This window comes from Cyclopterus lumpus, chromosome 12 (assembly GCF_009769545.1).
Source record: "Cyclopterus lumpus isolate fCycLum1 chromosome 12, fCycLum1.pri, whole genome shotgun sequence".
Classification (NCBI taxonomy): Eukaryota; Metazoa; Chordata; class Actinopteri; order Perciformes; family Cyclopteridae; genus Cyclopterus; species Cyclopterus lumpus.
Window position 1 is genome coordinate 21,464,859 of NC_046977.1, and position 27,269 is coordinate 21,492,127.

Genomic DNA, 27,269 nt, shown 5'->3' on the forward strand with positions numbered 1-27,269 from the left:
CTACCTATCCGACTACCTACGTACCTGTCTATCTACCTATCCGTCTACCTACGTACCTGTCTATCTACCTATCCGTCTACCTACGTACCTGTCTATCTACCTATCCGTCTACCTACGTACCTGTATCTACCTATCATACCTGTCTACCTACGTACCTGTCTATCTACCTATCTGTCTACCTACGTACCTGTCTATCTACCTATCCGTCTACCTACGTACCTGTCTATCTACCTATCTGTCTACCTACGTACCTGTCTATCTACCTATCCGTCTACCTACGTACCTGTCTATCTACCTATCCGTCTACCTACGTATCTGTCTATCTACCCATCCGTCTATCTACCCATCCGTCTACCTACGTACCTGTCTATCTACCCATCCGTCTACCTACGTACCTGTCTATCTACCATCCGTCTACCTACGTACCTGTCTATCTACCTATTTGTCTACCTACGTACCTGTCTATCTACGTACTTGTCAACTACCTATCCGTCTACCTACGTACCTGTCTATCTACCCATCCGTCTACCTACGTACCTGTATCTACCTATCGTACCTGTCTATCTACCTATCTGTCTACCTACGTACCTGTCTATCTACCTATCCGTCTACCTACGTACCTGTCTATCTACCTATCTGTCTACCTACGTACCTGTCTATCTACCTATCCGTCTACCTACGTACCTGTCTATCTACCTATCCGTCTACCTACGTATCTGTCTATCTACCCATCCGTCTACCTACGTACCTGTCTATCTACCTATCCGTCTACCTACGTACCTGTCTATCTACCTATCCGTCTACCTATGTACCTGTCTATCTACCTATCCGTCTACCTACGTATCTGTCTATCTACCCATCCGTCTACCTACGTACCTGTCTATCTACCCATACGTCTACCTACATACCTGTCTATCTACCTATCCGTCTACCGACGTACCTGTCTATCTACCTATCCGTCTACCTACGTATCTGTCTATCTACCCATCCGTCTACCTATGTACCTGTCTATCTACCTATTTGTCTACCTACGTACCTGTCTATCTACGTACTTGTCAACTACCTATCCGTCTACCTATGTACCTGTCTATCTACCCATATGTCTACCTACGTACCTGTCTATCTACCCATCCGTCTACCTACGTACCTGTATCTACCTATCGTACCTGTCTATCTACCTATCCGTCTACCTACGTACCTGTCTATCTACCTATCCGTCTACCTACGTACCTGTCTATCTACCTATCCGTCTACCTACGTACCTGTCTATCTACCTATCCGTCTACCTACGTACCTGTCTATCTACCTATCCGTCTACCTACGTACCTGTATCTACCTATCATACCTGTCTATCTACCTATCTGTCTACCTACGTACCTGTCTATCTACCTATCTGTCTACCTACGTACCTGTCTATCTACCTATCCGTCTACCTACGTACCTGTCTATCTACCTATCCGTCTACCTACGTACCTGTCTATCTACCTATCCGTCTACCTACGTACCTGTCTATCTACCTATCCGTCTACCTACGTACCTGTATCTACCTATCATACCTGTCTACCTACGTACCTGTCTATCTACCTATCTGTCTACCTACGTACCTGTCTATCTACCTATCCGTCTACCTACGTACCTGTCTATCTACCTATCTGTCTACCTACGTACCTGTCTATCTACCTATCTGTCTACCTACGTACCTGTCTATCTACCTATCCGTCTACCTACGTACCTGTCTATCTACCTATCCGTCTACCTACGTATCTGTCTATCTACCCATCCGTCTATCTACCCATCCGTCTACCTACGTACCTGTCTATCTACCCATCCGTCTACCTACGTACCTGTCTATCTACCATCCGTCTACCTACGTACCTGTCTATCTACCTATTTGTCTACCTACGTACCTGTCTATCTACGTACTTGTCAACTACCTATCCGTCTACCTACGTACCTGTCTATCTACCCATCCGTCTACCTACGTACCTGTATCTACCTATCGTACCTGTCTATCTACCTATCTGTCTACCTACGTACCTGTCTATCTACCTATCCGTCTACCTACGTACCTGTCTATCTACCTATCTGTCTACCTACGTACCTGTCTATCTACCTATCTGTCTACCTACGTACCTGTCTATCTACCCATCCGTCTACCTACGTACCTGTCTATCTACCTATCCGTCTACCTACGTACCTGTCTATCTACCTATTTGTCTACCTACGTACCTGTCTATCTACGTACTTGTCAACTACCTATCCGTCTACCTACGTACCTGTCTATCTACCCATATGTCTACCTACGTACCTGTCTATCTACCCATCCGTCTACCTACGTACCTGTATCTACCTATCGTACCTGTCTATCTACCTATCTGTCTACCTACGTACCTGTCTATCTACCTATCCGTCTACCTACGTACCTGTCTACCTATCTGTCTACCTACGTACCTGTCTATCTACCTATCCGTCTACCTACGTACCTGTCTATCTACCTATCCGTCTACCTACGTACCTGTCTATCTACCTATCCGTCTACGTACGTATCTGTCTATCTACCCATCCGTCTACCTACGTACCTGTCTATCTACCCATACGTCTACCTACATACCTGTCTATCTACCTATCCGTCTACCGACGTACCTGTCTATCTACCTATCCGTCTACCTACGTATCTGTCTATCTACCCATCCGTCTACCTATGTACCTGTCTATCTACGTACTTGTCAACTACCTATCCGTCTACCTATGTACCTGTCTATCTACCCATATGTCTACCTACGTACCTGTCTATCTACCCATCCGTCTACCTACGTACCTGTATCTACCTATCGTACCTGTCTATCTACCTATCCGTCTACCTACGTACCTGTCTATCTACCTATCCGTCTACCTACGTACCTGTCTATCTACCTATCCGTCTACCTATGTACCTGTCTATCTACCTATCCGTCTACGTACGTACCTGTCTATCTACCCATCCGTCTACCTACGTACCTGTCTATCTACCTATCCGTCTACCTACGTACCTGTCTATCTACCTATTTGTCTACCTACGTACCTGTCTATCTACGTACTTGTCAACTACCTATCCGTCTACCTACGTACCTGTCTATCTACCCATATGTCTACCTACGTACCTGTCTATCTACCCATCCATCTACCTACGTACCTGTATCTACCTATCGTACCTGTCTATCTACCTATCTGTCTACCTACGTACCTGTCTATCTACCTATCCGTCTACCTACGTACCTGTCTACCTATCTGTCTACCTACGTACCTGTCTATCTACCTATCCGTCTACCTACGTACCTGTCTATCTACCTATCCGTCTACCTACGTACCTGTCTATCTACCTATCCGTCTACCTACGTATCTGTCTATCTACCCATCCGTCTACCTACGTACCTGTCTATCTACCCATACGTCTACCTACATACCTGTCTATCTACCTATCCGTCTACCGACGTACCTGTCTATCTACCTATCCGTCTACCTACGTATCTGTCTATCTACCCATCCGTCTACCTATGTACCTGTCTATCTACGTACTTGTCAACTACCTATCCGTCTACCTATGTACCTGTCTATCTACCCATATGTCTACCTACGTACCTGTCTATCTACCCATCCGTCTACCTACGTACCTGTATCCACCTATCGTACCTGTCTATCTACCTATCCGTCTACCTACGTACCTGTCTATCTACCTATCTGTCTACCTACGTACCTGTCTATCTACCTATCCGTCTACCTACGTACCTGTCTATCTACCTATCTGTCTACCTACGTACCTGTCTATCTACCTATCCGTCTACCTACGTACCTGTCTATCTACCTATCCGTCTACCTACGTATCTGTCTATCTACCCATCCGTCTATCTACCCATCCGTCTATCTACCCATCCGTCTACCTACGTACCTGTCTATCTACCCATCCGTCTACCTACGTACCTGTCTATCTACCATCCGTCTACCTACGTACCTGTCTATCTACCTATTTGTCTACCTACGTACTTGTCAACTACCTATCCGTCTACCTACGTACCTGTCTATCTACCCATATGTCTACCTACGTACCTGTCTATCTACCCATCCGTCTACCTACGTACCTGTATCTACCTATCGTACCTGTCTATCTACCTATCTGTCTACCTACGTACCTGTCTATTTACCTATCCGTCTACCTACGTACCTGTCTATCTACCTATCTGTCTACCTACGTACCTGTCTATCTACCTATCCGTCTACCTACGTACCTGTCTATCTACCTATCCGTCTACCTACGTATCTGTCTATCTACCCATCCGTCTACCTACGTACCTGTCTATCTACCCATCCGTCTACCTACGTACCTGTCTATCTACCCATCCGTCTACCTACATACCTGTCTATCTACCTATCCGTCTACCTACGTACCTGTCTATCTACCTATCTGTCTACCTACGTACCTGTCTATCTACCTATCCGTCTACCTACGTACCTGTCTATCTACCTATCCGTCTACCTACGTACCTGTCTATCTACCTATCCGTCTACCTACGTACCTGTCTATCTACCCATCCGTCTACCTACGTACCTGTCTATCTACCTATCCGTCTACCTACGTACCTGTCTATCTACCTATTTGTCTACCTACGTACCTGTCTATCTACCCATATGTCTACCTACGTACCTGTCTATCTACCCATCCGTCTACCTACGTACCTGTATCTACCTATCGTACCTTTCTATCTACCTATCTGTCTACCTACGTACCTGTCTATCTACCTATCCGTCTACCTACGTACCTGTCTACCTATCTGTCTACCTACGTACCTGTCTATCTACCTATCCGTCTACCTACATACCTGTCTATCTACCTATCCGTCTACCTACGTACCTGTCTATCTACCTATCCGTCTACCTACGTATCTGTCTATCTACCCATCCGTCTACCTACGTACCTGTCTATCTACCCATACGTCTACCTACATACCTGTCTATCTACCTATCCGTCTACCGACGTACCTGTCTATCTACCTATCCGTCTACCTACGTATCTGTCTATCTACCCATCCGTCTACCTATGTACCTGTCTATCTACCTATTTGTCTACCTACGTACCTGTCTATCTACGTACTTGTCAACTACCTATCCGTCTACCTATGTACCTGTCTATCTACCCATATGTCTACCTACGTACCTGTCTATCTACCCATCCGTCTACCTACGTACCTGTATCTACCTATCTTACCTGTCTATCTACCTATCCGTCTACCTACGTACCTGTCTATCTACCTATCCGTCTACCTACGTACCTGTCTATCTACCTATCCGTCTACCTACGTACCTGTATCTACCTATCATACCTGTCTATCTACTTATCTGTCTACCTACGTACCTGTCTATCTACCTATCTGTCTACCTACGTACCTGTCTATCTACCTATCCGTCTACCTACGTACCTGTCTATCTACCTATCCGTCTACCTACGTACCTGTCTATCTACCTATCCGTCTACCTACGTACCTGTCTATCTACCTATCCGTCTACCTACGTACCTGTATCTACCTATCATACCTGTCTACCTACGTACCTGTCTATCTACCTATCTGTCTACCTACGTACCTGTCTATCTACCTATCCGTCTACCTACGTACCTGTCTATCTACCTATCTGTCTACCTACGTACCTGTCTATCTACCTATCCGTCTACCTACGTACCTGTCTATCTACCTATCCGTCTACCTACGTATCTGTCTATCTACCCATCCGTCTATCTACCCATCCGTCTACCTACGTACCTGTCTATCTACCCATCCGTCTACCTACGTACCTGTCTATCTACCATCCGTCTACCTACGTACCTGTCTATCTACCTATTTGTCTACCTACGTACCTGTCTATCTACGTACTTGTCAACTACCTATCCGTCTACCTACGTACCTGTCTATCTACCCATCCGTCTACCTACGTACCTGTATCTACCTATCGTACCTGTCTATCTACCTATCTGTCTACCTACGTACCTGTCTATCTACCTATCCGTCTACCTACGTACCTGTCTATCTACCTATCTGTCTACCTACGTACCTGTCTATCTACCTATCCGTCTACCTACGTACCTGTCTATCTACCTATCCGTCTACCTACGTATCTGTCTATCTACCCATCCGTCTACCTACGTACCTGTCTATCTACCTATCCGTCTACCTACGTACCTGTCTATCTACCTATCCGTCTACCTATGTACCTGTCTATCTACCTATCCGTCTACCTACGTACCTGTCTATCTACCCATCCGTCTACCTACGTACCTGTCTATCTACCTATCCGTCTACCTACGTACCTGTCTATCTACCTATTTGTCTACCTACGTACCTGTCTATCTACGTACTTGTCAACTACCTATCCGTCTACCTACGTACCTGTCTATCTACCCATATGTCTACCTACGTACCTGTCTATCTACCCATCCGTCTACCTACGTACCTGTATCTACCTATCGTACCTGTCTATCTACCTATCCGTCTACCTACGTACCTGTCTATCTACCTATCCGTCTACCTACGTACCTGTCTACCTATCTGTCTACCTACGTACCTGTCTATCTACCTATCTGTCTACCTACGTACCTGTCTATCTACCTATCCGTCTACCTACGTACCTGTCTATCTACCTATCCGTCTACGTACGTATCTGTCTATCTACCCATCCGTCTACCTACGTACCTGTCTATCTACCCATACGTCTACCTACATACCTGTCTATCTACCTATCCGTCTACCGACGTACCTGTCTATCTACCTATCCGTCTACCTACGTATCTGTCTATCTACCCATCCGTCTACCTATGTACCTGTCTATCTACGTACTTGTCAACTACCTATCCGTCTACCTATGTACCTGTCTATCTACCCATATGTCTACCTACGTACCTGTCTATCTACCCATCCGTCTACCTACGTACCTGTATCTACCTATCGTACCTGTCTATCTACCTATCCGTCTACCTACGTATCTGTCTATCTACCTATCTGTCTACCTACGTACCTGTCTATCTACCTATCCGTCTACCTACGTACCTGTCTATCTACCTATCCGTCTACCTACGTATCTGTCTATCTACCCATCCGTCTATCTACCCATCCGTCTATCTACCCATCCGTCTACCTACGTACCTGTCTATCTACCCATCCGTCTACCTACGTACCTGTCTATCTACCATCCGTCTACCTACGTACCTGTCTATCTACCTATTTGTCTACCTACGTACCTGTCTATCTACGTACTTGTCAACTACCTATCCGTCTACCTACGTACCTGTCTATCTACCCATATGTCTACCTACGTACCTGTCTATCTACCCATCCGTCTACCTACGTACCTGTATCTACCTATCGTACCTGTCTATCTACCTATCTGTCTACCTACGTACCTGTCTATCTACCTATCCGTCTACCTACGTACCTGTCTATCTACCTATCTGTCTACCTACGTACCTGTCTATCTACCTATCCGTCTACCTACGTACCTGTCTATCTACCTATCCGTCTACCTACGTACCTGTCTATCTACCTATCCGTCTACCTACGTATCTGTCTATCTACCCATCCGTCTACCTACGTACCTGTCTATCTACCCATCCGTCTACCTACGTACCTGTCTATCTACCCATCCGTCTACCTACATACCTGTCTATCTACCCATCCGTCTACCTACGTACCTGTCTATCTACCTATCTGTCTACCTACGTACCTGTCTATCTACCTATCCGTCTACCTACGTACCTGTCTATCTACCTATCCGTCTACCTACGTACCTGTCTATCTACCTATCCGTCTACCTACGTACCTGTCTATCTACCCATCCGTCTACCTACGTACCTGTCTATCTACCTATCCGTCTACCTACGTACCTGTCTATCTACCTATTTGTCTACCTACGTACCTGTCTATCTACCCATATGTCTACCTACGTACCTGTCTATCTACCCATCCGTCTACCTACGTACCTGTATCTACCTATCGTACCTGTCTATCTACCTATCTGTCTACCTACGTACCTGTCTATCTACCTATCCGTCTACCTACGTACCTGTCTACCTATCTGTCTACCTACGTACCTGTCTATCTACCTATCCGTCTACCTACGTACCTGTCTATCTACCTATCCGTCTACCTACGTACCTGTCTATCTACCCATCCGTCTACCTACGTACCTGTATCTACCTATCGTACCTGTCTATCTACCTATCTGTCTACCTACGTACCTGTCTATCTACCTATCCGTCTACCTACGTACCTGTCTACCTATCTGTCTACCTACGTACCTGTCTATCTACCTATCCGTCTACCTACGTACCTGTCTATCTACCTATCCGTCTACCTACGTACCTGTCTATCTACCTATCCGTCTACCTACGTACCTGTCTATCTACCTATCCGTCTACCTACGTACCTGTCTATCTACCTATCCGTCTACCTACGTATCTGTCTATCTACCTATCCGTCTACCTACGTACCTGTCTACCTATCTGTCTACCTACGTACCTGTCTATCTACCTATCCGTCTACCTACGTACCTGTCTATCTACCTATCCGTCTACCTACGTACCTGTCTATCTACCTATCCGTCTACCTACGTACCTGTCTATCTACCCATCCGTCTACCTACGTACCTGTCTATCTACCCATACGTCTACCTACATACCTGTCTATCTACCTATCCGTCTACCGACGTACCTGTCTATCTACCTATTCGTCTACCTACGTGCCTGTCTAGCTACTCATATTTGACATGATGACATGTCGTGTTAAAGCACTTTGAGTGATCGGAAGACTAGAAATGGGCTATACAAGTACAATCCATTTACCACATTTCAATATAATTTATACCTCCTAACCATTTGTGGGACGGAGCTCTGGTCATTCAATTAATCCAATAGTTTCTATTTAATATATACTTTAAGACATTTAAGTGTTTGGACATTACACTTGTTTTCTCTAAGGGAGATTGGAAAGGTTAATTTCCATCACACAAAGGTCAATACATTCTGGATATGCATTATAAATATCTTCTTAATCTTTACTTTTCAGCTGATTTGAGATGACTATGTACATATACAGTGTATATTAAGCCTGACTTACTGACACATGTCCAGCAGCACAGCGACGCTCACCGTTGTGAGTCTGATGGTAAGAATATCTCACTGAGCTACGTGTCACCATTCAAGGTTAGCCTGTTATTTCATACCTTATTTGTGATTAATCTAATGCTCTGCTATTCACAGTGAGACTGACCTGCATACTTCACAGCAGCTTCCTGGTTTTCAACCTCAGGGGCTCAGTGCTGCAGGAAGGATGTATTTGTGTAGGCCGACCCAGAAGTTAGCCTCACACTGGTAGCCAATAGGACTTTTGCACGAGATGTTGGATCCACAAGGAACACAAGTTTAATACACGCTTTGTTCTGCAAGATAATCTTCACAAAACCACTTCTATAATTTAGTAAGTGTGAAGTAGAAGCTAATGTTACTCTGAGCCGGCATTCGGTGGAAACCTTCATCGGTCAGAAACTCCAGAATACTCATAAAGCGTGCAGCATCCATAGCCAGGCCTGTTTTCAGCATCTCTGTCTGCCATGCTGCAGTGAATATGGAAATGTGAAAACATTTCTTCCCAATGTTTTGCTTTGACCTTTGCCCAGTAGCTCCATTTGCTCCTCTGCTTATCTCCTGTTACATTCTATCATCTCTTTTCCTCTTTTATTATTTGACGAGGTCGTAAAATCATTCTGCTCTGTTGCATTGTATTATACAGGCTTTTGAATAACAGTAACCAGACTACACTTCTTCAGGCATTCAAAGGGCTTTAATGTTCAGTCTCAAGACAAAGGTGGTGATCAGTTAAATGATCAGTTAATCTGCTCTTTGTGTTCTAATATTCTTTGTTCATTGTTTATGAAATGTCCAAAATAGTGAAAAATGCTAGTCAAACATTTCCAGAACCCACGCTCATGTTTTGACATGTATGCATATTTAACTGATTTAATTTGTTCTTGTAATCCTATCAATGGACTAATACTTTATTCTGCTATCTGTAGCTCACATTATGGATCACATGACACGACCACATACAGTACCTGTCAGTCACATCATTTTACTCTCTGACTTTGTTAATTGGAAGAATGATATTCAGTGAGACTATATCAATCAAAGCTGCAACTAAATATTATTCTTCTTGGATCCATCTGTTGATTATTCAGTCTATAAAATATCAGGAAATAGTGAACGCTATAAAACTGAAATAGTCCCAAAACAAACATATTTACTGTCACATAAGACAGAAAACCAGAACAACTGCAACACCTCTCAATAAGAAGTTAGAACTAGGACATTGGCATTTTTGTTTGCCATATAGCTTGATTAATAGAAATGCTTTTGTGTCTCCCCCACACATGAATAAACCAGCACAGCAGACAGGGGCTGGCAGGCCTTCCTCCTACACACACACACACACACACACACACACACACACACACACACACACACACACACACACACACACACACACACACACACACACACACACACACACACACACTGACCTGTTAAACGGAAAGGAGAAATAAGTGACACCCCGGTTGTCACCTCCCTGACTCCCTCCTTGGCGTCTTGTGTTTGTGTCCCTTTGCAGGTGATCTCTGTGAAACAGCCCCTCACTCACTCTTGCTGACGATGTCATCGGCACCAGCAAAGCCCCCGGCCACCCTGTCCCCTGGGTCCCCAGTGCGGCCCTTGGATGCCCTGGAATCTCTGTCCATGTCTTCGCTCCTGTCTGGGGATTTAGACGATGATGGTGATGGAGGAGGACGGGAGGAGGATGGGCTCGGAGACCTAGAAGTGAACCCTTATGACGGTTTGCCCTTTTCTTCACGCTACTACGCCCTACTGGAAGAGAGGCGGAGGTTTCCCATCTGGAGGCTCAGACAGAGTCTGCTGGAGCTCCTGGAGAACCACAACATGCTGCTGCTCAGTGCACCGAGTGGAGCTGGAAAAAGCACCCAGGTAACATCTAGATTCATTCAGGTCACACCTTTTCTATTCTCAGATTCACCATTGTTCTACTTTTTGATACCACTACAATATTTCCTCATTACTGTTATGATTGAGGAAGTCATTCTTACTTGACTAGGAACTTGACAAAGACTCTAGTTTTCTACACTGAAATAAGACTACGTGACCTCTTTGAAGTTCAATCTGAAGACAGCACTGTGCTAATGCTTCAAACACAAGCAAATTCATTGAAACATATATATATATATATATATGTGATATACAGACGATGCACTAAAACTGATGACTATTTATTGATTGGTCCTGATGGAACTTAGTGAAAGTTTACATTTCCTGTCATGAACTCTCTTGTTGTTGTTTTTTAGTTGTGTGTGTTTGTCTGTTTGCACGTGTCCGTACGAGCGTTGTGTGGCGCTCTCTGGGCTGTGAGAGGAGGGGGGGGCGAGGCCGCCAGGACCCCCCACAGAGAGGGACTCCACGTCTTTGTACTGGTCATGAGTTGATGTCATTAAACAAACCTTTAGGATAAATATGTGTTTATAACTATAAAGTAGGGCTGTTAACGTGTAATCCATTAACGCCGACAATAATTCTTTCATGCGTTAACAGCATTATTATTTTTTGCATTGGGAGGGGCTTAACACTGCTGCACACTGACAGACAACATGGAGAAATGTACTTTTAAATGGACATTTTCATTTAAAATCTCTACCAGACGGCGTAGTTGAAGTTATTTGTAACCACTCAAATTGGAGTTATCTTATCAGCGGAAGACTACAAGCATGAAGTACCACGAGCATAAAGTACCACGAGCATGAAGTACCACGAGCATAAAGTACCACGAGCATAAAGAACCACGAGCATAAAGTACCACGAGCATAAAGTACCACGAGCATAAAGTACCACGAGCATAAAGTACCACGAGCATAAAGTACCACGAGCATAAAGTATAAAGTACCACGAGCATAAAGTACCACGAGCATGAAGTACCACGAGCATAAAGTACCACGAGCATAAAGTACCACGAGCATAAAGTACCACGAGCATAAAGTACCACGAGCATAAAGTACCACGAGCATAAAGTACCACGAGCATAAAGTACCACGAGCATAAAGTACCACGAGCATAAAGTACCACGAGCATAAAGTACCACGAGCATAAAGTACCACGAGCATAAAGTACCACGAGCATAAAGTACCACGAGCATAAAGTACCACGAGCATAAAGTACCACGAGCATAAAGTACCACGAGCATAAAGTACCACGAGCATAAAGTACCACGAGCATAAAGTACCACGAGCATAAAGTACCACGAGCATAAAGTACCACGAGCATAAAGTACCACGAGCATAAAGTACCACGAGCATAAAGTACCACGAGCATAAAGTACCACGAGCATAAAGTACCACGAGCATAAAGTACCACGAGCATAAAGTACCACGAGCATAAAGTATAAAGTACCACGAGCATAAAGTATAAAGTACCACGAGCATAAAGTACCACGAGCATAAAGTATAAAGTACCACGAGCATAAAGTATAAACTACCACGAGCATAAAGTATAAAGTACCACGAGCATAAAGTACCACGAGCATAAAGTACCACGAGCATAAAGTATAAACTACCACGAGCATAAACTACCACGAGCATAAAGTATAAAGTACCACGAGCATAAAGTACCACGAGCATAAAGTATAAAGTATCACAAGCATAAAGTACCACGAGCATAAAGTATAAAGTACCACGAGCATAAAGTACCACGAGCATAAAGTATAAACTACTACGAGCATAAAGTATAAAGTACCACGAGCATAAAGTACCACGAGCATAAAGTATAAAGTACCACAAGCATAAAGTACCACGAGCATAAAGTATAAAGTACCACGAGCATAAAGTATAAACTACCACGAGCATAAAGTATAAAGTACCACGAGCATAAAGTATAAACTACCACGAGCATAAAGTATAAAGTACCACGAGCATAAAGTACCACGAGCATAAAGTATAAAGTACCACAAGCATAAAGTACCACGAGCATAAAGTATAATGTACCACGAGCATAAAGTATAAAGTACCACGAGCATAAAGTATAAACTACCACGAGCATAAAGTATAAACTACCACGAGCATAAAGTACCACGAGCATAAAGTATAAAGTACCACAAGCATAAAGTACCACGAGCATAAAGTATAAAGTACCACGAGCATAAAGTATAAAGTACCACGAGCATAAAGTACCACGAGCATAAAGTATAAAGTACCACGAGCATAAAGTACCACGAGCATAAAGTACCACGAGCATAAAGTATAAACTACCACGAGCATAAACTACCACGAGCATAAAGTATAAAGTACCACGAGCATAAAGTACCACGAGCATAAAGTATAAAGTATCACAAGCATAAAGTACCACGAGCATAAAGTATGAAGTACCACGAGCATAAAGTACCACGAGCATAAAGTATAAACTACCACGAGCATAAAGTACCACGAGCATAAAGTATAAAGTACCACGAGCATAAAGTATAAAGTACCAGGAGTATAAAGTACCACGAGCATAAAGTATAAACTACCACGAGCATAAAGTATAAACTACCACGAGCATAAAGTATAAAGTACCATGAGCATAAAGTATAAACTACCACGAGCATAAACTACCACGAGCATAAAGTATAAAGTACCACGAGTATAAAGTACCACGAGCATAAAGTACCACGAGCATAAAGTATAAACTACCACGAGCATAAAGTATAAAGTACCACGAGCATAAAGTATAAACTACCACGAGCATAAACTACCACGAGCATAAAGTATAAAGTACCGCGAGCATAAAGTATAAACTACCACGAGCATAAACTACCACGAGCATAAAGTATAAAGTACCACGAGCATAAAGTACCACGAGCATAAAGTATAAAGTACCACGAGCATAAAGTACCACGAGTATAAAGTACCACGAGCATAAAGTATAAAGTACCACGAGCATAAAGTATAAACTACCACGAGCATAAAGTATAAAGTACCACGAGCATAAAGTATAAAGTACCACGAGCATAAAGTATAAACTACCACGAGCATAAAGTATAAACTACCACGAGCATAAAGTACCACGAGCATAAAGTATAAAGTACCACGAGCATAAAGTATAAACTACCACGAGCATAAAGTACCACGAGCATAAAGTATAAAGTACCACGAGCATAAAGTACCACGAGCATAAAGTACCACGAGCATAAAGTATAAACTACCACGAGCATAAACTACCACGAGCATAAAGTATAAAGTACCACGAGCATAAAGTACCACGAGCATAAAGTATAAAGTATCACAAACATAAAGTACCACGAGCATAAAGTATAAAGTACCACGAGCATAAAGTACCACGAGCATAAAGTATAAACTACTACGAGCATAAAGTATAAAGTACCACGAGCATAAAGTACCACGAGCATAAAGTATAAAGTACCACAAGCATAAAGTACCACAAGCATAAAGTACCACGAGCATAAAGTATAAAGTACCACGAGCATAAAGTATAAACTACCACGAGCATAAAGTATAAAGTACCACGAGCATAAAGTACCACGAGCATAAAGTATAAAGTACCACAAGCATAAAGTACCACGAGCATAAAGTATAAAGTACCACGAGCATAAAGTATAAAGTACCACGAGCATAAAGTATAAAGTACCACGAGCATAAAGTATAAACTACCACGAGCATAAAGTACCACGAGCATAAAGTATAAAGTACCACAAGCATAAAGTACCACGAGCATAAAGTATAAAGTACCACGAGCATAAAGTATAAAGTACCACGAGCATAAAGTACCACGAGCATAAAGTATAAAGTACCACGAGCATAAAGTACCACGAGCATAAAGTACCACGAGCATAAAGTATAAACTACCACGAGCATAAACTACCACGAGCATAAAGTATAAAGTACCACGAGCATAAAGTACCACGAGCATAAAGTATAAAGTATCACAAGCATAAAGTACCACGAGCATAAAGTATGAAGTACCACGAGCATAAAGTACCACGAGCATAAAGTATAAACTACCACGAGCATAAAGTACCACGAGCATAAAGTATAAAGTACCACGAGCATAAAGTATAAAGTACCAGAAGTATAAAGTACCACGAGCATAAAGTATAAACTACCACGAGCATAAAGTATAAACTACCACGAGCATAAAGTATAAAGTACCATGAGCATAAAGTATAAACTACCACGAGCATAAACTACCACGAGCATAAAGTATAAAGTACCACGAGTATAAAGTACCACGAGCATAAAGTACCACGAGCATAAAGTATAAACTACCACGAGCATAAAGTATAAAGTACCACGAGCATAAAGTATAAACTACCACGAGCATAAACTACCACGAGCATAAAGTATAAAGTACCGCGAGCATAAAGTATAAACTACCACGAGCATAAACTACCACGAGCATAAAGTATAAAGTACCACGAGCATAAAGTACCACGAGCATAAAGTATAAAGTATCACAAGCATAAAGTACCACGAGCATAAAGTATGAAGTACCACGAGCATAAAGTACCACGAGCATAAAGTATAAACTACCACGAGCATAAAGTACCACGAGCATAAAGTATAAAGTACCACGAGCATAAAGTACCACGAGCATAAAGTACCACGAGCATAAAGTATAAACTACCACGAGCATAAACTACCACGAGCATAAAGTATAAAGTACCACGAGCATAAAGTACCACGAGCATAAAGTATAAAGTATCACAAGCATAAAGTACCACGAGCATAAAGTATGAAGTACCACGAGCATAAAGTACCACGAGCATAAAGTATAAACTACCACGAGCATAAAGTACCACGAGCATAAAGTATAAAGTACCACGAGCATAAAGTATAAAGTACCAGGAGTATAAAGTACCACGAGCATAAAGTATAAACTACCACGAGCATAAACTACCACGAGCATAAAGTATAAAGTACCACGAGTATAAAGTACCACGAGCATAAAGTACCACGAGCATAAAGTATAAACTACCACGAGCATAAAGTATAAAGTACCACGAGCATAAAGTATAAACTACCACGAGCATAAACTACCACGAGCATAAAGTATAAAGTACCGCGAGCATAAAGTATAAACTACCACGAGCATAAAGTATAAAGTACCACGAGCATAAAGTACCACGAGCATAAAGTATAAAGTACACGAGCATAAAGTATAAAGTACCACGAGCATAAAGTACCACGAGCATAAAGTACCACGAGCATAAAGTACCGCGTGAACACATGAACAATGAACACATGGACACATGAACAATGAACACATTAACAATGAACACATGAACACATGAACTGAACACAGGAACAATGAACACATGAACAATGAACACATGAACAGTGAACACATGAACAATGGACACATGAACAATGAACACATGAACAGTGAACACATGAACAATGGACACATGAACAATGAACACATGAACAGTGAACACATGAACACATGAACAATGGACACATGAACAGTGAACACATGAACACATGAACAATGAACACATGAACAATGAACACATGAACAACGAACAATGAACACATGAACACATGAACAATGGACACATGAACAATGAACACATGCACAATGAACACATGAACACATGAACAATGAACACATGAACTCATGAACAATGAACAGTGAACACATGAACAATGGACACATGAACACATGAACAGTGAACACATGAACACATGAACAATGAACAGTGAACAATGAACAGTGAACACATGAACAGTGAACACATGAACAATGGACACATGAACACATGAACAATGAACACATGAACAATGGACACATGAACACATGAACAATGAACACATGAACACATGAACAATGAACAATGAACAGTGAACACATGAACAGTGAACACATGAACAATGGACACATGAACACATGAACAATGAACACATGAACAATGAACAATGAACAGTGAACACATGAACAGTGAACACATGAACAATGGACACATGAACACATGAACAATGGACACATGAACACATGAACAATGGACACATGAACAATAAACACATGAACAATGGACACATGAACAGTGAACACATGAACAGTGAACACATGAACTATGAACACATGAACAACGAACACATGAACAATGAACACATGAATACATGAACAATGGACACATGAACAATGAACACATGCACAATGAACACATGAACACATGAACAATGAACACATGAACTCATGAACAATGAACAGTGAACACACGAACAGTGAACACATGAACACATGAACAGTGAACACATGAACACATGAACAGTGAACACATGAACAGTGAACACATGAACACACGAACAGTGAACACACGAACACATGAACAGTGAACACATGAACAGTGAACACATGAACAGTGAACACATGAACTATGAACACATGAACAATGGACACATGAACAGTGAACACATGAACAATGAACACATGAACTATGAACACATGAACAGTGAACACATGAACAATGGACACATGAACTATGAACACATGAACAATGGACACATGAACACATGAACTATGAACACATGAACAATGGACACATGAACAGTGAACACATGAACTATGAACACATGAACATTGAACACATGAACTATGAACACATGAACAGTGAACACATGAACTATGAACACATGAACAATGGACACATGAACAGTGAACACATGAACAATGAACACATGAACTATGAACACATGAACAGTGAACACATGAACAATGGACACATGAACTATGAACACATGAACAATGGACACATGAACAGTGAACACATGAACTATGAACACATGAACAATGGACACATGAACAGTGAACACATGAACAGTGAACACATGAACTATGAACACATGAACAGTGAACACATGAACTATGAACACATGAACTATGAACACATGAACAGTGAACACATGAACAATGGACACATGAACTATGAACACATGAACAATGGACACATGAACAGTGAACACATGAACAATGGACACATGAACAATGAACACATGAACAGTGAACACATGAACAATGGACACATGAACAATGAACACATGAACAGTGAACACATGAACACATGAACAATGGACACATGAACAGTGAACACATGAACACATGAACAATGAACACATGAACAATGAACACATGAACAACGAACAATGAACACATGAACACATGAACAATGGACACATGAACAATGAACACATGCACAATGAACACATGAACACATGAACAATGAACACATGAACTCATGAACAATGAACAGTGAACACATGAACAATGGACACATGAACACATGAACAGTGAACACATGAACACATGAACAATGAACAGTGAACAATGAACAGTGAACACATGAACAGTGAACACATGAACAATGGACACATGAACACATGAACAATGAACACATGAACAATGGACACATGAACACATGAACAATGAACACATGAACACATGAACAATGAACAATGAACAGTGAACACATGAACAGTGAACACATGAACAATGGACACATGAACACATGAACAATGAACACATGAACAATGAACAATGAACAGTGAACACATGAACAGTGAACACATGAACAATGGACACATGAACACATGAACAATGGACACATGAACACATGAACAATGGACACATGAACAATAAACACATGAACAATGGACACATGAACAGTGAACACATGAACAGTGAACACATGAACTATGAACACATGAACAACGAACACATGAACAATGAACACATGAATACATGAACAATGGACACATGAACAATGAACACATGCACAATGAACACATGAACACATGAACAATGAACACATGAACTCATGAACAATGAACAGTGAACACACGAACAGTGAACACATGAACACATGAACAGTGAACACATGAACACATGAACAGTGAACACATGAACAGTGAACACATGAACACACGAACAGTGAACACACGAACACATGAACAGTGAACACATGAACAGTGAACACATGAACAGTGAACACATGAACTATGAACACATGAACAATGGACACATGAACAGTGAACACATGAACAATGAACACATGAACTATGAACACATGAACAGTGAACACATGAACAATGGACACATGAACTATGAACACATGAACAATGGACACATGAACACATGAACTATGAACACATGAACAATGGACACATGAACAGTGAACACATGAACTATGAACACATGAACATTGAACACATGAACTATGAACACATGAACAGTGAACACATGAACTATGAACACATGAACAATGGACACATGAACAGTGAACACATGAACAATGAACACATGAACTATGAACACATGAACAGTGAACACATGAACAATGGACACATGAACTATGAACACATGAACAATGGACACATGAACAGTGAACACATGAACTATGAACACATGAACAATGGACACATGAACAGTGAACACATGAACAGTGAAAACATGAACTATGAACACATGAACAGTGAACACATGAACTATGAACACATGAACTATGAACACATGAACAGTGAACACATGAACAATGGACACATGAACTATGAACACATGAACAATGGACACATGAACAGTGAACACATGAACACATGAACTATGAACACATGAACTATGAACACATGAACAGTGAACACATGAACAATGGACACATGAACTATGAACACATGAACAATGGACACATGAACAGTGAACACATGAACTATGAACACATGAACAGTGAACACATGAACTATGAACACATGAACAATGGACACATGAACAGTGAACACATGAACAATGGACACATGAACAATGAACACATGAACTATGAACACATGAACTATGAACACATGAACAATGGACACATGAACAGTGAACACATGAACTATGAACACATGAACAATGGACACAGGAACAGTGAACACATGAACTATGAACACATGAACAGTGAACACATGCACTATGAACACATGAACAGTGGACACATGCACTATGAACACATGAACAATGGACACATGAACAGTGAACACATGAACTATGAACACATGAACAATGGACACATGAACAGTGAACACATGAACTATGAACACATGAACAATGGACACATGAACAGTGAACACATGAACTATGAACACATGAACAATGGACACATGAACAGTGAACACATGAACTATGAACACATGAACTATGAACACATGAACAATGGACACATGAACAGTGAACACATGAACTATGAACACATGAACAATGGACACATGAACAGTGAACACATGAACTATGAACACATGAACAATGGACACATGAACAGTGAACACATGAACTATGAACACATGAACAATGGACACATGAACAGTGAACACATGAACTATGAACACATGAACAATGGACACATGAACAGTGAACACATGAACTATGAACACATGAACAATGGACACATGAACTATGAACACATGAACAGTGAACACATGAACTATGAACACATGAACAATGGACACATGCCTCTCCAAGTGGAGAGCAGCGGTCCTGTAGAGGAGCGTCCTCGTGCTGCGTTCACACCAAACGTGTTGTGAATATTCTCAACACGTTTGTTGTGAACGCAGCACGAGAAACACAACGAAAGACGGCGCATGAGCCTCAAGACGCTCCGAGTTTTTTAATTGATTCTTGAATTTTGCGCATAATGCGATTAATCGATTCATTTTTTTAATCTTTGCCCAGCAGCACCAATATAAAGTAATCTTAATATAGTATAGGAGTAGTAGGATATAATAGGATATTTCCATCTATGTATTTGCTTTTATCTCCACGTGTTTTATGAAAGACCAAGCTGGTTGTCATGACACCAGCTCCAGGCTCCGCCCCCCTCAGGCCAATGGGTGACAGCAGAGTTCCACCGTCCATGCTCCTCAATGTGGTGACACTGGGACTTTACTCTGGTTTTTAGGGCACGGCCACTTTGACCTTTGCCCTCTTACTGTTGCCTGCTACCTGTCCTCTCATAAATATGATAGAACAATAAAGCCATAGAGATTATATGTCTGGATGCTTGGCATGATTGGTCTTCATCATCCTGGTTGGTTGTGTGGTCTCTTTCAATGTCCTCATCATTAGATCTAATCCAGGCTTTGATTAGCCTACTCCAGGTCTGTGTTGATGTGCTCCTCCAGGGCTGTGAGCCACGTGGATCAAAGCCTGCAGCAATGGGCGGATGATTGTGGATCACAACTTGTTTGACTCTTCTTGAACATGAGTTTCAGATCATGCATTACTTTTGAGGAAGAAGAACATAGCAAACATCTTTGACTGCCATACGTTGTTGTCTGTCTCTAGGTATTCTAGCTGCAGGATTGTATTTGTAGGATCTCACCGTATGACACAGCATTTTAAATCATTTGAGCAATTCTTCTCTTATTCTGGACAGCAACTTTACATGTTTTCAAGCTTTTTTCTAGATATTTTACTGGAGACCAAGGCAGAGCCAGAGAGTGCATATTGTCTCTACATGCTTCAGGTGCACACAAATGAATGCTAATGCTGCTCTGTATGGGGAACTGTATGCTAAAATGTTTTATAAAGAGGATATTAGTTTATCGAGTTGTTGGCGGAGACATTAATGTCATGAGGACAACTTGTAGGCAGTTAAGATGGATGCTCCATCCACTCTACAGAGACTTCCACTTTCATGTTCAAGTCCTTGTTAAAGTGGGTACACGTGTGTAATCACAGTATTCGGTCTTGTTGACCTGTCTTTCTTCTCTTCTCCCTGCAGGTGCCACAGTGGTGTGTGGAGTATGCTTTGTCCTATGAGTTCTCTCAGGGCCTGGTGTGTTGTTCCCAGCCCTCTTCGGTGACAGCGGTGAGTCTGGCCCTTCGCGTGGCCGATGAGATGGACCTCAGTCTGGGTCTGGAGGTGGGCTACAGGGTGTCTCATGATGACAGCTGTACACCCGACACCCTGCTCAGGTTAGGATGTATGGAGAGCGTACAGTGATAATAACATCCTATCATGTTGGGTCATGACTACCAACAAGTCTCACAGTCGAGGGAACAGAGCTATCTGCACGATTCCACCACGTCCAATCAGAACTGAGCAGCTGTCAATCACTCCGATCAAACTGAAGCCAAGCAGTGCTGATCAAATATGACTCAATATTATGTTGTTATAAACATATTTCGTTACTGTTTATTTTTAAATGAAAGTTTGTTGTGTCATTTTACAGCAAACACATTTTATAGTAGCTAAAATCTGTTTCTTAAAATGGAACAGGAACTTGATTCATATTTGATCATTGCTGCCTAGTTTGACAGTTTGATTGATTGATTGCACATCAATCGTGCTCCGCTTATAACCCTCCATCCTTCCCCTGTGTGCACACAGGCTGGCTCCAGTGTTATTGTAGCCTCCAGGTAGGTGTGTGGGAGAGCTCTGTGATTAAAGGGGGTGAAGGTAGTGAATGTGATAAGTCGTGCCTAAATATGACCTTCCTTATGATGCACTACCAACGGTGTGTGTGGCACACTCCACGTGGCTGCAGTGATGGTTCACACACCTGAGATGATGCACTTTGGCTATCAACAGTTTGGGAATCCTGGAGAGAGTTTTTCTATGAGGAAACTTACAAATTATATATTGTGGGCAAAATGTATATTTATTTTCTCTCTATGGCCAATTGTGGGCTGCTTGGTTTTCCTTCTGGTTGTGGTGGAATCTTGCAAATGCCACTAAGAGGAGCAGAGGAAGCTGGTTATCTGTCTCATGTTCAGGATATAGTGATAGTTTGATATAACTGCACCCTCAGAGGCGGAGATCGAAGCAGTGTACCATTCTTTTTGTGCATTTTATAGTTGTTTGGCCAGTAACATAAAAAATATCTCCATGATAGTGAAACAATGCACATTTCTCTTTATAGACCACAGCAACGTGTCAAACTCAATAATTCAAAAAATTCTTTACAAATGACATAAACTTGAAAATGTTTTAAAGATGAGCAAATATAGGCCAAAAATGAAACACAAAAGTTGATATACTATTCAGTGCAATCATTGTTGGACTAGGCTGAGTCCAAGCTGGAAGCCTGGCTCACTAATTAACATGCTTTAGACTTCAGGAAATCAGTTGCAGTACGTTGTTCCCTGTAAAAGATGAGTGTTGGATGGTGTATTTCTGAGCCTTAAAGTGAGACAAGCAAGTAGTTTACCCCTACTTCCGGTCGTAATGCTAAGCTAAGCTAATTGACTCGAGCCTCGGCAAAGAAGTGTATCTTTATGAACAGAGCTGTAGTCCGAGTAGTATTGACCAATCACGGTGGGGCAGGTAAACAGTCCGTGTGGAGAGCCAGAAGGCATTGGGCGAGATGTTCTTCTAACCCAACAGTGACGACGAGCACGGAAGAGGAAGTCTTGGCCCAGATAGTCGCTGGCCACCCTAGAACACCAAAGACCTTTGACCTACGAGACTTATCTGTCGTCAGACTGAAAGACAAAAGTCAAAAAGTCAGTCTGAAAGTTCAAAGCCTGAACCAAAAAGAACGCACCATGGTACTTTGTAGACTGAGAGAGTTGACTGCCTTCAACTCCCTGGAAGGAGGTGTTATGGGGCTTAAACAGGTTGAGGGGCAACACAAACAATATCAATATCAAACTGTAGGGGATCCATGAAAGGAGTCATGCATTGCACAGTGCTGGTCTGTGTCATGTGTGGTAGTCTTCTCCTGGCTTCATGGGTGACACCAGTTGGCTCTGACATTTTGCCACACCTTGACTCTTTGTTCTCACCCTTCAGCTCACTGTCCAAGGTGTCAGTTCAACATTCACTGCACTCAGTGATTATGTAAATACATGTCCATCCAGTTAGCGTCACGTCGTCTCTTAGTTCTGTGAGCTTTGGTCCTCTTATTAAAGAATACTGCATCCTCTTCTTTCCCCAGGTTTGTGAGTGACACGCTCCTGCTAGAGGAGATGATGTCCGACCCTCTGCTGCACCAGTACGGCGTGGTGGTGTTGGACGAGCTCCAGGAGCGCACCGTGCCCACCGACGTGCTGCTGGGCCTGCTGTGTGACGTCTGCCGGCAGAGGCCAGACAACTTCCGGGTGGTTCTCCTCACTCACCCAACGCTGGCGCCTCGCCTCTCTGCCTTCCTGGGCCCGTCGGTCGCTCACCTCTCCCTGGACAGCGTGATCACAGACCCCCCCACCAGAGACCAGGAGGGGGGCGCGATGGAGCTTGAGTTGAACAGGGTGGAGACGCTGTACAGGGAGCTGTCCTCTGGGAAGGAGCCGGCGGCCGCTGCCTGTCACATGGTGCTGGATCTGCACCGCAGGGGAGAGGAGGGAGATGTCATGGTGTTTGTGTCCAGTGCTCAGGTACAGGTCTACGAGTCCTCTGTAGTCCTCATTAGGCTCACTTCAGTCCTGAACCCGTGTGTGACGTCCTTTACAGAGCCACCACTTACAAATGCAAATACATTGAAACATTTAGTGTTCAGGAATATAATATTAACAGCTTGTAAACGCAACAATGATTTTCAGGGGGAGAAAATATGTTGTCAAAGTTCAACAACGTGAACTATTAATATGACCTAAGGGCCAGTTCTCCAGTTTTTGCTCCACATTCCTTTGAGTAGTTTTCTAATCTGTTTATTGGAAGAAACCGATCAAGTTACCCGTGAAGTCTTTTTGTTCCTTGAACAACAGGAAAAGCTCTGTAGAGTTTCACCACCTTGAGGAGTGAGACGAGAGGCCACTCACACACACTCACACACACTCACACACACACACTTGATCGACTATGCCTCGCCCCCAGTCTGCCAAGCTCACTACAGAAATGTATAGCCAGACCTAGCTATCACTCACACACAGACACACACACACACAGACACACTTGCACACTCACGCATGCACGCACGCACACACACACACACACACACATGCACACACACACACACACACACCTGCACACTCACACTGAGGATTCATTCTCTGTCCCTGCTCTGTGTAGGAAACAGAGGAGTGTGTGGCTCTGCTGGAGAAGGAGTGTGTAGCTCTGAGTCCTCAGCTAGGTCCTCTCAGGATCCTCCCCCTCCATGCTGGACTGGGTGGGCTGGCCCAGCGGGTCTACGAATCCAACTCGGAAGTTTCTCCACTGAGGGAGAGTGCCGGCTCTGAGGGCCTGGATGGCGCAGTGCTGGGAGCCAGAGGTCAGGGGGTGAAAAGGAAGGTCATTCTCTCCGATACCCTGGCAGAGGCTTCCTTCTCCCTGCCAGCCATTCGCTATGTCATAGACACAGGCCTTCAACTCAAAACTGTGAGTTTGTTTTCTGACTAAATATTATGATTATATTACATATTGTTGAAACCAAAAAAAGCCCACTGTTTATGCTTATATTGTATGTATTGTCTCTGTGTTTTCATATAAGCTTGTTCTAATGCTAACAAATGAATGTAAAGAATAATTCATGTGAACTTAAGAGTTATTTGCTGAACGTGAAAACAAAATCAGCACGTTCAGACTATCATGTAAAGACTTCTGCCACAGGTTTACAATACACAAATACGAGCTAACTCGCAGGTCGTGAGGACGATCAGCAAACACCAGGCCGACATGAGGACTCAAAGGGTGAACAGCCACCTCCCAGGTAGGTCAAAGGTCATTGCTGCTGTTCTTATTACCAGCGGACTTTCTAAACCCTAAGACTTCACTGTGGCCGACAGCGACGCATGCCTGCACTTCTTTTCTCTATAAGCAGCTTCACCAAAGAACAACCCGTATCAATAATTCAATTCAATTCAGTTTATTTTGTATAGCCCAATATCACAAATTACAAATTTGCCTCAGAGGGCTTTACAATCTGTACACATACGACATCCCTGACCTTTGACCTCACATCGGATCAGGAAAAACTCCCCAAAAATAACCTTTGACAGGGAAAAAAGGGAAGAAACCTTCAGGAGAGCAACAGAGGAGGATCCCTCTCCCCGGATGGACAGATGAATAGATGTCATGTGACCAGATGAACAGAGTTACAGAGTTACATAAACACATTACATGAATATGACAATGTATGAATGGAACTCCAATCCATGAAACAGAAGGAGGTAGAGAGGAGGGGGGCGGGGCATCAGCAGGGCCAATGGGAGGCCGGTTCACCAGCATCAGACACCTCCAGGTCCAATGGACCCTATGAGACGTGAAGTCACAACGACTCCGGGGAGGAAGCAGAGTTAATAAGGTGCAATGGAGAGATGTAAATTCATCCATAAGGAGAGAGAGAAGAGGAGATAGGTGCTCAGTGTATCCTAAAACATCCCCCAGCAGCCTATAAGCCTATAGCAGCATATCAAGGGGCTGGACCAGGGCAAACCTGATTCAGCCCTAACTATAAGCACTATCAAACAGGAAAGTCTTAAGTCTATTCTTGAATGAGGTGACTGTGTCTGCCTCCCGGACTGAAAGTGGAAGCTGGTTCCATAAAAGAGGAGCTTGATAACTGAAGGCTCTGGCTCCCATCCTACTTTTTAGGACTCTAGGAACCACAAGTAGCCCCGCATTTAGTGAGCAGCTCTCTAGTGGGGCAATATGGTACTACAAGCTCCTTAAGATATGATGGTGCATCACCAATCAAGGCTGTGTAGGTGAGGAGAAGAATTTTAAATGTGATTCTTGATTTTACAGGGAGCCAGTGCAGAGCAGCTAATACAGGAGTCATGTGATCTCTTTTGTTAGTTTTTGTGAGTACACGAGCTGCAGCATTCTGGATCAACTGGAGGGACTTAAGAGACTTATTAGAGCAGCCTGATAATAAGGAGTTGCAGTAATCTAGTCTGGAAGTAACAAACGCGTGAACCAGCTTTTCTGCATCTTTTTGAGACAAGATGTGCCTGATTTTTGAAATGTTACGTAGATGAAAAATGCAATCCTTGAGATTTGCTTAACGTGGGAGTTAAAGGACAAGTCTCGGTCAAAGATAACTAGAGATTCTTTACAGTGGTGTTGGATGCCAGGGCAATGCCATCTACAGAAACCACATCACCAGATAATTGATCTCTGAGGTGTTCAGGGCCAGTAAAATAACTTCAGTTTTGTCTGAGTTTAACATCAGGAAGTTGCAGGTCATCCATGTTTTTATGTCTTTAAGACATTCTTGAATTTTAGCAAGTTGGTTGGTCT

General features: G+C 42.7%; 1 protein-coding gene across 1 annotated transcript in view; it reads left to right on the forward strand.

Moving 5' to 3' along the window:
• Positions 1-27,269, forward strand: part of dqx1 (DEAQ box RNA-dependent ATPase 1) — a 70,539-nt gene that overhangs the window by 15,490 nt on the left and 27,780 nt on the right. Inside the window, exons 2-6 of the mRNA XM_034547156.1 lie at positions 10,683-11,053; positions 21,873-22,066; positions 24,031-24,466; positions 25,101-25,406; positions 25,638-25,737. Of these exons, the coding sequence (XP_034403047.1) occupies positions 10,724-11,053; positions 21,873-22,066; positions 24,031-24,466; positions 25,101-25,406; positions 25,638-25,737 (1,366 nt within the window). The 5' untranslated portion in view covers positions 10,683-10,723. The remainder of the gene's footprint in view (positions 1-10,682; positions 11,054-21,872; positions 22,067-24,030; positions 24,467-25,100; positions 25,407-25,637; positions 25,738-27,269) is intronic.